We start from the raw sequence: 15,471 nt of genomic DNA, 5'->3' as shown, positions 1-15,471 counted from the left end.
TGTGTCATTTCAGGAGGTCAGTTTGTCATATGTTTGTTTGAGGTTTTGTTAATTATTATCTTGAGTTTAGTCTATTGAGTTGACCTCTTTTATTGGTCTGCCTGTTTTGGCTTTGTTAAATATGTTTTCATATTTTTGGGTCAATAAAACCCCTTTTTTGAATTAAAACCACCTGTGTCCTTTATGCTTTACTGCTTGGTCCCTGACAGGGGGTGAGAGAAGACTCCAAACCTCCCTCCACCCGCTCATTGTAGTGTTGATGCATGTGTGTTCTAAGGTGCATTTAAAACCCAGGAGGGCAAGGAGCTACCTGCCAGAGAGCAGCAGGTAAGCGCATAGTCCCTCCTGCTAGCCCTCAATGTCTACGTGTATTTAAAATTGAGAGGTGGGCAATGACGCCAGAGGTGAGGTGTACACCCTGATGGTAACTTGGACTCCGTGTATCGTGCCCACCCCCAAGATCCTATATGTATGTGTAATGAGGGTGTGAGTAATGTGAATGTCTAAGTTGTGGGATAAAATTGAGGCAGAGGCAGCCAGAAGGGGACAGAGGGGGGGTAGCCTCCTCTGCACCCTGGTGACATACCCCTACTCCAAGGCCCGGCATGGGTGGTTGTGGTGGAGCGGGAAGAGGGAGGCAGCTGGAGATGGGGAGGGGCCAGCTCCCCCGCTGACCCCAGTAGGCACCCCCATACTCCGCGACCCGCCAGGGAAAGGGGGCCCAGGCCCATCCAGACCGGGGCCCAGTGCAGCAAGGCAAGGCAAGGCAAGGCAAGTTTATTTGTATAGCACAATTCAACAACAAGGTGATTCAAAGTGCTTTACAGAGACATTAGAAAAAACAAATAAAAAGCATGATTTAAAATTGATTAGAACAAGCAAATAAACTAACTAACTAATTAACAAACAAACAAACAGACAAACAAACAAAACAGTATATAAAATCAAAACAGATAAAATCAGAACAGTAGATAAAATCAGTAGTTAAATGTAAGTTTTGAAATTTAAGCTTAAAAGTGTGGATTTGGTGCTTTATTCAAATGCAGCTGAGAACAGGTGAGTCTTCAACCTGGATTTAAATAAACTGAGTGTTTCAGCTGATCTGAGGCTTTCTGGGAGTTTGTTCCAGATATAAGGAGCATAAAAGCTGAATGCAGCTTCTCCGTGTCTGGTTCTGACTCTGGGAACTAATAAAATACCGGATCCAGATGACCTGAGGGATCTGGAAGGTTCATACTGGGTCAGGAGGTCACTGATGTATTTTGATCCTAAACCATTCAGAGCTTTATAGACCAGCATCAGAACTTTAAAGTCTATCCTCTGACGGACAGGCAGCCAGTGTAAAGACCTCAGAGCTGGACTGATGTGGTCCACTTTTTTGGTCTTAGTGAGGACTCGAGCAGCAGAGTTCTGAATGAGCTGTAGTTGTCTGACTGATTTTTTAGGTAGACCTGTAAAGATGCTGTTACAGTAATCAAGCCTACTAAAGATGAATGCATGGACTAGTTTTTCCAGGTCCTGTTGAGACATCAGATCTTTTATCCTTGAAATATTCTTGAGGTGATAGTAAGCTGACTTTGTTATTGTCTTAATGTGTTTTTCTAAGTTTAGGTCTGCATCCATCACTACACCCAAATTTCTCGCCTGGTTTGTGGTTTTTAGATGTATAGATTGAAGTTCTCTGGTGACCTGTAATCGTTTTTCTTTGGCGCCAAAGACTATTACCTCAGTTTTGTTTTTGTTTAGCTGGAGAAAATTGTGGCACAACCAGTCATTGATTTCCTCAATGCATTTACCAAGAGCCTGCACAGGGCCTTGGTCTCCTGGTGACATTGTGATATATATTTGTGTGTCATCTGCATAGCTGTGATAGTTTATTTTGTTGTTGTTTATAATCTGTGCCAGTGGGAGCATGTAAATGTTAAACAGAAGGGGTCCCAAGATGGAACCTTGGGGAACTCCACATGTGATACTTGTCTGCTCAGATGTGAAGTTACCTATTGATACAAAGTATTTCCTGTTTTCTAAGTATGTTTTGAACCAGTTTAGTACAGTTCCTGAAAGACCTGTCCAGTTCTCCAGTCGTTTAAGTAATATGTTGTGGTCAACTGTATCAAATGCTGCACTGAGATCCAGTAAAACTAAGACTGACATTTTTCCACTGTCTGTATTCAGACATATGTCATTAAACACTTTGGTCAGAGCGGTTTCAGTGCTGTGGTTCTGTCTAAAACCTGACTGGAAGGCATCGTAGCAATTATTCTGTTTTAAGAAGTAATTGAGCTGTTGAGAAACTGCTTTTTCAATGATCTTACTTAAAAAGGGGAGATTTGAGATCGGCCTGTAGTTGTTCATTTGTGTCTTGTCAAGATTGTCCTTTTTCAGTATAGGTTTGATTACAGCAGTTTTTAGTGATTCTGGAAACACACCTGATAATAAAGAAAAGTTGACGATCTGTAACAGGTCTGACTCTAAAGTCTTTGAGACCTTTTTGAAAAAACTTGTTGGCAGGACATCTAAACAGCAGGAGGAGGAGTTCAGTTGACCTAAGATGTCCTCCAGGTCTTTGCTGTTAATAGGTTGAAACTGTTTCATGGTGTTTAAACAGTTTTTTGGTGGACACAGTACATATCCTGGATCTGCTGTTGATGTACCAATTGCTTGTCTAATTTTTTGGATTTTTTCTGTGAAGAATTTGGCAAAGTCATTGCAGGCCATGGTTGAATGAAGTTCAGCTGCCACTGACACAGGAGGGTTTGTTAGCCTGTCAACTGTAGAAAATAAGACCCGAGCATTATGGCTGTTTTTAGTGATGATGTCAGAGAAGTAGGACCTCCTTGCACTCCTCAGTTGTAAATTATAATTGTGAAGTTTCTCTTTATAAATGTCATAATGAACCTGGAGGTTTGTTTTTCTCCATCTGCGCTCAGCTTTCCTACACTCTCTTTTTTCATTTTTCACCAGTGTGGAGTTTCTCCATGGAGACTTTTTCCTTCCAGAGATAACCTTCACCTTAATGGGAGCAATAGTGTCCATTACATTTAACATGTTAGCATTGAAGCTATTGACGAGCTCATTGACTGACCCTCTGGACAGGTCAGGTGTTAATGGGAAGACCTGGTTAAAAATTGCACTACTGTGTTCAGTTATACATCGTTTTGTGATCACTGTTGTTGATATATTTGTGTGGGCTGAGATTTTACTTTCAAAGAAAACACAGTAATGATCAGACAGGCCCACATCAGACACAGTAACCTTTGAAATGCTCAGGCCTTTGGAGATCAGTAGGTCAAGAGTGTGTCCTCTATTATGTGTGGCCTCTGTTACATGCTGAGTCAGCCCAAAGTTGCCCAGAATGTTACTCAGGTCTTTAGTCCCTTTGTCCTGAGGGTTGTCCACATGAATGTTAAAATCCCCAACAATAATTACACCGTCGAAATCAACACAGATCACAGACAGCAGTTCACTGAGGTCATTAAAAAAATCTGTGCAGTATTTGGGAGGCCTGTAAACATTAAGAAACACAACTTTGGATGGGGCCTTCAGCTGTAAAGCCACATATTCAAAAGACTGAAAACTTCCAGGAGATAGCTGCTTACATTGAAATGATTCATTAAATAAGACAGCAACCCCCCCCTCCTCTCCTGCTCACCCTGGCCTCACTGATAAAACTGTAGTTAGGAGGGGTCGTCTCGATGAGAACAGCTCCACTGTTACTTTGGTCCAACCAAGTTTCAGTTAAAAACATAAAATCAAGGCTGTGCTCAGTGATTAAATCATTACAGTTTTTCTCAAATGTTAAAACACAAAAGCCAATCCTGTAACCCAAATGACCAGTAGTCTAAACACATTTACAAAATGTAGCCACCATATTCCAGTACCATAAACACATGTCACATGAAGACACAATTCACAAAACACAACCCTCTGTACTCATAAATCTAAACACATTTTCCCTTGCTAAAACACATGTGGCAAAACAACTCTGCTCATATTCTCAAATGAAAGCCCATGTGATGCAAAATGCTTGCCACAGTCACCAATCTGTGAACACAGGGAACACACCTGGCGTCAGTCACTACACACAACAACTCAAAATTGAAAACACGTGTTGCTAATGATGTGACCCCACCTATAAAAGCATAGTCTGGTGAAGATGCCAAACAATCACAATGGATGAAGGCATTCGAGCGTGCGGAAGGAGAAGAGCTGCAGGCCAAAGAGGAAGAGGGGTTGAGATCAGAGGAGGAAGAGGTGAAGGCCTAAGAAGAAGAGGAGTTCGGAGTAGAGGAGGAAGAGAAGGAGGCCAACAAGTGAGGGGAGAAGGTCCAGGTGGGAGAAGAAGACAACCTCGCACCATCATAACAGATGATATGCGAGCAACAGTAATTGATCATGTCATTGTCCATGGCATGACAATGGCTGAAGCGGGACGAAGAGTACATCCAAACCTGAGTAGGTTCACCGTGGCCACCATTATCAAGGCATTTAGACAACACAACAGGTATAGTACGCTATTGCTTTCTTTGTCACACTACAGTTCTACAGGCCTGTGACAGTGGTCTGTTACTTTACATGTAGTTTTACATATAAATCGGTCAATTGACAACACATGTTTCCTTCTTTAGAACTGAAAGAATGCCACATAGAGGTGGGAGGGTTGCCATATTCACAGCGGCACAAGAAACCCTCATTGCAGATATGGTCCATGAGAACAACTGCATTAGACTCCGAGAGATCAGAGACAAAGTCATTGCAGATAATGTCAACTTTGAGAACATTGATGCTGTCAGCGTGTCCACAATAGACCGTGTTCTCTGGCGCCAACAGATGAGGATGAAACAGGTCTACAGGGTTCCCTTTGAGCGCAACTCTGCGCGACACATAGAACAACGTTACGAGTACGTGCAAGTACGTATACATCCATGTCCACAGTACAGTTAGTGGACATACTGTGTTGCTTAGTGGCCTACAGTACTTCTGGACAATACTGTGCTACCTGATTGACCGTTCTAAACACCTGTACGCATTTCCATGTTCACAGAGGATAATGCAGTTGGACGCGATGGCCAGACCCCATGAGTACCTCTTCCTGGATGAGGCTGGCTTCAACCTCCAGGAACGAAGGCGAAGAGGCCGTAACATCATTGGCCAAAGAGCCATCACTGAGGTTCCTGGCCAACGGGGGGGGTTACAGTTTTTCTCAAATGTTAAAACACAAAAGCCAATCCTGTAACCCAAATGACCAGTAGTCTAAACACATTTACTAAATGTAGCCACCATATTCCAGTACCATAAACACATGTCACATGAAGACACAATTCACAAAACACAACCCTCTGTACTCATAAATCTAAACACATTTTTCCTTGCTAAAACACATGTTGCAAAACAACTCTGCTCATATTCTCAAATGAAAGCCCATGTGATGCAAAATGCTTGCCACAGTCACCAATCTTTGAACACAGGGAACACACCTGGCGTCAGTCACTACACACAACGACTCAAAACCGAAGACACCTGTTGCTAATGATGTGACCCCACCTATAAAAGCATAGTTTGGTGAAGATGCCAAACAATCGCAATGGATGAAGGCATACGAGCGTGCGGAAGGAGAAGAGCTGCAGGCCAAAGAGGAAGAGGGGTTGAGATCAGAGGAGGAAGAGGTGAAGGCCTAAGAAGAAGAGGAGTTCGGAGTAGAGGAGGAAGAGAAGGAGGCCAACAAGTGAGGGGAGAAGGTCCAGGTGGGAGAAGAAGACAACCTCGCACCATCATAACAGATGATATGCGAGCAACAGTAATTGATCATGTCATTGTCCATGGCATGACAATGGCTGAAGCGGGACGAAGAGTACATCCAAACCTGAGTAGGTTCACCGTGGCCACCATTATCAAGGCATTTAGACAACACAACAGGTATAGTACGCTATTGCTTTCTTTGTCACACTACAGTTCTACAGGCCTGTGACAGTGGTCTGTTACCTTACATGTAGTTTTACATATAAATCGGTCAATTGACAACACATGTGTCTTTCTTTAGAGCTGAAAGAATGCCACATGGAGATGGAAGGTGTATGACAGACAGCCATACACAAGAGAGAACCTCGTACGGGCAATGGAGCTGGCCTGTGCTGACATCCCAGTGGAGGCCTTCCAGGGATGGATTCGCCATTCCAGGGCGCCTTTCCCGCCCTGGAATGCCTAGCAACGGACAATATAGCCTGTGATGTGGATGAGGTGATGTGGCCCAATGCAGCTCGGCGACATGATGCCGCACAGTGACTGTGTGTAATACTGTAAAAAGACCGTGTAGACAATAAAAAAGACTTCACACCCTGATCATGTTTCCGAGAGTACTGTTGTGTGCGATAGATTCTGTTTTTGCATTGAGTTGTGTTACAGTAGTGTACGTACATGCAGGATGTTTTTATAGATTTATAGTCTTCATGTGAAACTCACAAATCTAAATTCCTAATCCTCTGCAGGGTTCTATGACGATCCGTTACTGTACAGTTTATAAAAATATGCATTGGCAGTTATGAACCAAAGAACCTTCTCACAGATTGTGCATTGTGTTTTCAATTGTTTTGCTGTAGTGTGTAATGCTGTGTATAGTGTTTACAGTTTTGACAGCTTCGAGCTGCTCTCTTGGTGTGGGAGTTTGAGTTTTGCAGTAGGAAGGTGTGGTTGTGTTTATGTAGCTTTAGAGAAGGGTGTTGTGTTTAGACATTGGGAAACATGGTGGAAACGTTTGTGAAATGTGTTTTAGCATTTGAGAAAAACTGTAAGCTGTGGAGTGCTGGAGTGGTTCACTTGAACCCCCAGAAGACACTCGAAGAGGCTACACAAACTGCCCAGTGATCCCCATGGAAACTGCAAGAGGCTCTTCAGGGAGTCCAGAGCAAACTGAGTCCTCCAACTCAGCCTCTGGATCCAACCTGGCCTGGGTCTCAGTCCCACAGAGGCTTAGATGAGCTTCATGGCTAGCATCTCCGGTGCAGACAGTCTTTAGGGGCCTTAAAGCAGTTGACAGAGGTGCCAGTTCAGCCAAATGATAACATTGTATGAGATCATGGTTTCAAGGGACTGACCTCCCAGCCCATTGTTCCTTCATTGGTCCTAGTTTCATTCATTATGCAAATGTACTGTTTATAAGGTTGGGGAAACCTGCAGTCAGTTGAGACTGAAGAAGTCACTTGGATGAGTGATGAAATGTTTTTCCAACTGAAAACACTACATCCGGATGGACAGAATCAAGTTTTGGGGATTTACTTACCTGAATTTTTGAGAATGCATTAAGATATACACTACGTAAGGTAAAATCATGCTAAAAACGTTCTCAGTATAAGCACTTAGTATTCAGGTCTCAAAAACACTGAGACTGAACTCAAGACAAGTAACCTTAACACTTGTGAGTGGAGGAATGAAACAGACAAAACTCACAAAACACAAGAAACAGCTAGACAATGAGGGAAGTAAAACATAATCACTAATAGCAAGGAACCAATTGACCTAACATAACCCACTCAGAGAACCTAAACATAGAATATTCTTTTAACCCAGAAACACAGTCCAAAGGAGACTGAACAGTAACGTAAACACAACAACTATAACTCATACAAAACCAAGGAATGTCAATCTTCAAAAAAAAAAGAAGAAAAAAAATAAATAAAAATGGACACTGGGTCACTGGACCCAAGACCATGGCATTTTTAGTCAGAAGAACAACCCAGTTATGGTCTATTTGCCCTCTGAATTTAAAAATTGCCTTTTAATCTTTAGGAGTTGAGTTCCTTGCAGGCTGGAAGGTGCTCCACCTAGAGACTCTGTTGTCCTCCTGTGTAGCTGTCACATTGAAATGTAATTATTATGTGATTGCAATGTTGAAAAATTTGGTGTTTAATCTGGATTCATGTTGTGTTGTCGCCACCTACTGGTGGGCCTGAGTGTGGCGCTTTGTGGTGCGCATGCTTTGGGGTGAGGCTCAATTAAGAGCACGTGTCACCAGAGACTGAGGCTCGAGCCACAAAGAGAATGCTGGCCTGTGTAAAGGGTGGAAATATAGAAAATATGGACTACAATTGCTCATGAATGTTCAGTAGAAAGGCGCACACGGTATGTTGGTGCATTTACTTTGTGTGTATGTTTTATTTGAGTTGTAATTTTTGTTCTGCTGATGTAATATCCGTGTTTTTCATTGATCATTTCACCATAGTTTTTCACGGTGTTTGCTGGTGAAAAGAAGATTAAAATACTGGCTGAACATCAGTTGGAGCATGGCCCTTTATTCTACTTCGAACATGAAAAACCTTCAGGAGCAGTTACAGTGAAAAACGTGGCCTGTTATAGAGCGAGCAGCCAGAGCCCTGCACGCCATTCTTCCAAGACGGCAGCCCATGTGGAAGAGTAGACTGTGAGATCTGCATAAAGAGATCTAAGAAAAAGCCAAAGGTAAAATTGTATGGTGTAGATATTGTACATCTGTTCATTTATTGAAAGTTTATTACTGTGCTGTTTGATATTTAAGGTAGTGTACTCTGGGTAAGTTTCCTTTTATTGTTCTAAGTTGTTGGTTCAAACATTGTAATGGAACAGAGTACACAAGAAACTCATATCCTTGAGCAAATACTTATAGCCTTAGAAGATGAAAAGGCACAGTTAGAAAAGAAATTAGAAACTGAACTTGAAGATGCAGAAAGAGAAGAAGTTGAAGCACGCATAGGAGAAATTCATAGAGACCTTGAAATACACAAAGTAGGGCTGCCTCAGCCATCATCTAAACCTGACGCAGAGGTAAGACGGACAGACCGTCAAAGGCAACTAACAGAAAAAATGCGCGAGTTTAAACAGACAGAGATAACAAGCAAAGAAAGAAAGTTTATGTCAACATATTTAAACTTTAAGGCAGAAATTCAGCTCACTAGGTCCAAACTTAAAGAAGAATGTTCTAAAGCAGAATTAGCTGAAATGATCAAGTCAGTAGAAAAATGCGAGTTAGACCTACAGCAAGATTATGTGGCTTTACGTGCACTGACTACACCATCTCAAGATATGAGAAGAAAGATGGATAGCTGTACTTCAGTTTCTGCTGAGATGATGATACTTCTGAAAAGGCGTTACGCAGATGTTGACAAAGAGTTTGATGCAGGAGCTGTAAAAGAATCACTCCTTCAGTTACTCCAAAGAGAAGGTGCAGAATCAATTTATGGCTCAACTGTGTCTAGAGCTGGAAGAAATAGCCAGCACAGCCATAGTCAGCAAGGAAGTCATGTATCTGCAAGGAAAGCAGAGGCAGCAGCACGACTGGCATCGAAGCAAGCTGAAATAAACAGAGAAATGGAAATATCTGCCCGGAGAAAGGAGATATTAGCTCAACAAGAGCAATTGAAAATGTTGGAAAATCAAAGAGATCTTGAGGTCATTCAGGCAGAATACAATGTATATGCTGAAGAGGAATCAAAAATGAATGCTGAAATAAGAAATTGTGAAGTAAGGAGTACTTTGTCTTTCAGTCAGCTTCCTAAACCACTTAGCAGTCCCCCATGCACCCAAGTTCCTCAGAGCACTGCACCTCCTCACTCTGAAGGTAAATTCATCCTGACCTCACAAAGTGTTCACGCCCCTCAATATGATACTCAAGTGGTGCCAAAAGAAAGTGAGCTCTCTCTGGTGCAGGCATTAAAAGAGTCCTTAGTAATGTCTAGACTCCCAGTGCCAGAGCCGTTTACATTTACAGGAGACCCACTTAAATTTGTTGAGTGGAGCACTTGCTTTAAGGCGCTTATCGAGACTAGCTGCACAGATTCAGCCCATAAGCTGTTCTACTTGAAGAAGTACATTGGTGGAGAAGCTCTCTGTGTTTTAGAAGGGACATTTTATCGAAGTGACGAGGAAGCTTACAAACAAGCTTGGGATGCTCTGAACAAACGCTATGGACACCCATTTGTAGTTCAAAGAGCCTTTAGGGGAAAACTAAGCAGTTGGCCAAAGATTGGTCCAAAGGAGTCACTTAAATTGAGAGAGTTTAGTGATTTCCTCATTTCTTGTAAGAATGCTATGCCTCACGTCCAAGGCCTCAAGGTTTTAGATGATTGTGAAGAAAATCAAAAAATATTGCTGAAACTTCCTGACTGGGCCACAACCCGCTGGAATCGTTATGTCACAAAATTACTGGATGAAGAAAAGGCATATCCAGGGTTTGCAGAATTTGCAGACTTTGTGGCTGAAGAGGCGCGTATAGCATGTAATCCTGTTTCTTCTCTGTTTGCCTTAAAAAACACATTTGAAAAACCTGAGAAAGAACAAAAACGTCTGAAGGCCAGTGTCCTGGTGACATCAGCAAATGGGTCTAAAGATGTGAAGAACACAACTCCAGTTCAGAGCCACAGAAAATCAAAACCCAACCCTTCCTCAACTCAGAACAAACGGCAACTTGAATGTATCTGCTGCAAGCAAAACCATTTTATCTATAAATGTGCAAAGTTTACAGCAATGCCGCTTGAAGAAAAGAAACAGTTTATTAGGGACAACAATATGTGCTTTGCTTGTCTGCGAGTCGGCCACATTTCCAAAAACTGTCGACAGAGAGCAACATGTAATGTCTGCAGACGAAGCCACCCTTCTCCTCTCCATGAAGATCCTCCACAGGGAGATGAACCTGAACCACCATCAGAAGAGGAGAATGCAGTCACCGTATCGTGCAGTGTGAGAGTGGGCAACAATGATTGCACTTCAATGATTGTTCCAGTGTGGCTTTCTTCATCAGCGAAGAATCAAGAGACATTGGTTTATGCTCTGCTAGACACCCAAAGCAGCAACACATTTATTGACCAAGATATTTGTGAAAAGATACAGGCAAGCAGGGAACCAGTGAAGCTAAAGCTGACAACAATGACTGACAGGTGTTCGATTGTACCTAGTCAAAGAGTGGATGGACTGAGGGTAAGAGGGTACAACTCAGAAAAGTACATTGACTTGCCACCAACTTACACTCAAGAGTACATTCCATTGGAGAAACACACTATTCCAACTCGAGAGACAGCAAAGAAGTGGCCCCATCTACTTAGCATTGCAAATGAAATGCCAGATCTCTTGGACTGTCCTATAGCTCTTCTCATCGGTTACGACTGTGCAAGAGCACTAAAGCCAAGGGAAGTCATACCAGGAAATGATTATGATCCCTATGCAATAAAGACAGACTTAGGGTGGAGTATCGTGGGAGCCATTAAGCCATGGAAAAGTTCGATGGAAGCAGCAGGGATCTGTCATCGTGTCACAGTAAAGGAGCTGCCATCTGTCACACCTGCTTCTGTGATTAAAGCACTTGAAATTGACTTTCTGGACACAAACCATAAAGAAGGGAGTGTATCTCAAGAGGACATTCAGTTTCTAGAGATGCTGAATGAGAACATTCACTACAATGAGGAAGGCCATTTAGAAATGCCTCTGCCTTTTAGAGAACGCCCACAGCTTCCAAATAACAAGCAGCTTGCAATGTTTCACTTGAAACGTTTAAAAGGAAAAATGGATAAGAACCCAAAGTACAAGGAAGACTACATCAAGTTCATGAATAGTGTCTTTAAGGATGGTGATGCAGAGGAAGCAGATGGCACATCAGGTAGTAACACATGGTACATTCCGCACCATGGCATGTATCATCCCAGGAAGCCAGAGAAAATTCGAGTTGTTTTCGACTGCTCTGCTAAACACGAAGGCATCTCTTTAAATGACCACCTACTCACAGGCCCAGACTTGATTAATGCTCTGGCAGGGGTTTTGTGCAGATTTCGAGAGCATCAAATAGCAATTATGTGTGATGTGGAAAAAATGTTTCATCGCTTCCATGTCAACCCAGAGGATCGAGACTTTCTTAAGGTTTCTGTGGTGGAAGGACGGGAATACAGATACTGAGCCTAAGGAGTATCGCATGCGAGTGCACATTTTTGGAGCGGCATCATCACCGGGATGTGCTAACTATGGCATGAAGTATCTCGCCAGGGAACAAAAAAAGGACTACCCACTGGCAGCCAGATTCATTCACAAAAACTTTTATGTGGATGACGGGCTAATCAGCATTGATTCAGTCAGGGAAGCCAAGCAGCTGGTCTGTGAAGCACAAGAGGTCTGTGCAAAAGGGAAACTGCGCTTGCACAAATTTGCATGCAACAACAAGGAGGTCATGAGCATTATCCCAGAAACAGAATGAGCCAGCAAGACTAAAGATGTAAACCTGAACTACTCTGTAATTCAAATGCAAAGTGTGCTGGGAGTAAAGTGGAACATAGAGGCTGACGTGTTCTCATTCAGTGTAGCACTCAAAGAAAGGCCAGCCACACGCAGAGGAATTCTAGCAACAGTTGCTAGTGTGTATGACCCGTTAGAATTTCTCTCACCCTACATTTTGACAGGAAAACAAGTACTCCAGGAAATGTGCAAACGCGGAGTGGGATGGGATGATCCTATTCCCCCGGCACTAGAGACCAAATGGAAAGCATGGCTCGGTGACTTGGAGAATCTAAAAAGGATTGAAATACCAAGATGCCTTGTTCCTGAGAATTTCGGCAAGGTCAAAAAAATTGAGCTGCATCATTTTTCGGATGCCAGCAGCAGTGGCTATGGACAATGTTCATACATCAGGATTGTTGCTGATAAGAACGTGCATTGTGCACTGGTCATGGGTAAAGCCAGAGTGGCACCCACAAGAATAATCACTATCCCACGCCTTGAGCTCACTGCAGCTGCAGTTTCTGCAGCTGTAAGTAACTTCCTCAGGTCAGAGCTCGAGCGGAAAATTGACGAGGAGTTTTTCTGGACAGATTCTAAAGTGACGCTTGGATACATAAAAAATGATGCTCGCCGCTTTCATGTCTTTGTGGCAAATCGAGTTCAGAAAATAAGAGACTCTACTGATCCGAAGCAATGGTTTTACATTGAATCTGATCAAAATCCAGCTGATCACACGTCTAGGGGCCTCAAGGTGGCAGATCTGCTAAGCTCGAATTGGCTCACTGGACCTAAATTCCTATGGGAAAGGGAAATTGTCACAAACCAACATTCCCCTAATCTTCTTGTTGGGGACCCAGAAGTAAAGGTCCTGAAGACAAATGCCCTTGAAGAAAACAGCTTTCTTGAGAGGTTCTCAAGATTTTCCAATTGGGATACAGCTCTTAACGTTGTGGCAAGAATTAAAAGACTTGCAAGGAGAGATAACTCAGGACCCATTAGTGTAAAAGAAAGACAAATGGCCGCTTTTGTACTCCTCCAGGCAGCACAGAGGGAAGTCTTTAAAGAAGAGCTCAAATGGTTCAGTCAAAACTCAGCTGGACTACCAAAAACTCATAAAATGTATCAACTTGATCCTATTTTGGCAGACAACTTGCTTAGGGTTGGAGGAAGGTTGAGAAAGTCCTCAGCATCATTTGCATTGAATCATCCAGTAATCCTTCCAAAGGAAGGCATTGTCACACAACTTGTTCTTGACCACTGTCACAAGAAAACGCAACACCAAGGCCGAGGCCAAACTCTGAACAAACTCAGGGAAAGTGGCTATTGGATCATAGGTGGCAGTAAGGTAGTGGCCAAATACCTTAAAGGGTGTGTCAATTGTAGAAAAGTGCGTGGGCCAGCTGAAGAACAACGCATGGCTGACTTGCCAGTTGACAGAGTGGATCCTTCGCCCCCATTCACCTACACTGGAGTTGATGTTTTCGGCCCCTTCTATACGAAACAAGGTCGAAAGGAATGGAAGAGGTATGGCCTTTTGTTTACGTGTTTAAGCTCGAGAGCCGCGCACATTGAGATGTTGGAGGATCTCTCCACTGACGCATTTATAAACGCTTTAAGATGCTTCATAGCAATCAGAGGCACAGTCAGACAGATTCGTTCTGACCAAGGGACAAATTTTGTCGGAGCTAAGAACGAGTTCAAGAAGGGTCTGTTGGAGTTAGACAAGGAGATGATTTCTACTTATCTAGCTAAAAACCAGTGTGACTTTCAAATGAATGTTCCTGAAGCTAGTCACAGAGGAGGCATTTGGGAACGACAGATCCGCACTGTTAGGAATGTCATGAGTTCTGTCCTAGCCCAAGCCACAGGGAGTTTAGATGACACCTCATTGAGAACTTTCTTCTACGAGGCCATGTCAATTTTGAACCATCGTCCACTCACTACTGATACAATCAACGACCCCAACAGTGCTGAGCCTTTGACGCCTAATCATTTGCTCACAATGAAAGAGTCTGTGCCACTTCCGCCTCCTGGTAGATTTGTAAGAGAAGATTTGTACGCCAGGAAGAGGTGGCGGAGGGTGCAATATTTAACAGAGTTGTTCTGGAGCAGGTGGCGCAAGGAATACCTAACCAGCATTAGTTTAAGACAACAATGGCATAGTCCTAAACAAAATGTACAGGTTGGAGATGTAGTGATTTTAAAGGAGGACAATATTCCAAGAAATGAGTGGAAATTGGCAAGGGTGGTTGAAGCCAATGAAGATGATGATGGGTTAGTGTGGAAGGTTAAGATCCAAATAGGGCAAAAGGATCTGGGAAAGAAAGGTGAACGTTTGAAACAAGTCTCTTTTCTTGAGAGACCAGTTCAGAAACTAGTGGTACTAGTTAAAGGGTCTAAACTACAGTGAAGTAGTACATGGGTTAAGAGCACAAACATAATATGTGATCTATAAGTTTATTTAAGAAGTGTTTTTTTTTTTTGTGACATAAGTTGATGTTTGATTGTCAATTTATTAAAAATTACAGGATTTAATTTTGTTTAACACTTGTAAATAGAAATCCTTTGTAATTTTGGTGGCAGTGTAGCTGTCACATTGAAATGTAATTATTATGTGATTGCAATGTTGAAAAATTTGGTGTTTAATCTGGATTCATGTTGTGTTGTCGCCACCTACTGGTGGGCCTGAGTGTGGCGCTTTGTGGTGCGCATGCTTTGGGGTGAGGCTCAATTAAGAGCACGTGTCACCAGAGACTGAGGCTCGAGCCACAAAGAGAATGCTGGCCTGTGTAAAGGGTGGAAATATAGAAAATATGGACTACAATTGCTCATGAATGTTCAGTAGAAAGGCGCACACGGTATGTTGGTGCATTTACTTTGTGTGTATGTTTTATTTGAGTTGTAATTTTTGTTCTGCTGATGTAATATCCGTGTTTTTCATTGATCATTTCACCATAGTTTTTCACGGTGTTTGCTGGTGAAAAGAAGATTAAAATACTGGCTGAACATCAGTTGGAGCATGGCCCTTTATTCTACTTCGAACATGAAAAACCTTCAGGAGCAGTTACATCCTGGGAGACTTCAATGCTCACGTGGGTAACGACAGCGAGACCTGGAGGGGCGGGATTGGGAGGAACGGCCTCCCTGATCTGAACCCGAGCGGCGTTTTGTTATTGGACTTATGTGCAAATCATAGTTTGGCCATAACGAACAACTTGTTCGAACATAAGAGTGTCCATAAGTGCA

The 15,471-nt window shown here is 42.7% G+C and overlaps 1 protein-coding gene across 1 annotated transcript; it reads left to right on the top strand.

The window, feature by feature from the left end:
• The first annotated feature begins 4,172 nt into the window (after positions 1–4,172).
• LOC146693321 (uncharacterized) lies at positions 4,173–5,236 on the top strand. Its single transcript, XM_085430075.1, has 3 exons — positions 4,173–4,504; positions 4,629–4,911; positions 5,045–5,236. The coding sequence occupies exons 1-3, from the start codon at positions 4,173–4,175 to the stop codon at positions 5,234–5,236; spliced, it is 807 nt and encodes a 268-aa protein (XP_085286201.1).
• The last annotated feature ends 10,235 nt before the right edge of the window (positions 5,237–15,471 follow it).

This window comes from Copadichromis virginalis, linkage group LG14, assembly GCF_057382275.1.
Source record: "Copadichromis virginalis isolate Kocher_CV1m ecotype Utaka linkage group LG14, C_Virginalis_male_GT1.1, whole genome shotgun sequence".
Classification (NCBI taxonomy): Eukaryota; Metazoa; Chordata; class Actinopteri; order Cichliformes; family Cichlidae; genus Copadichromis; species Copadichromis virginalis.
Note: the sequence above shows the minus strand (reverse complement) of the source record. Positions and strands in the feature narration are given on the sequence as shown.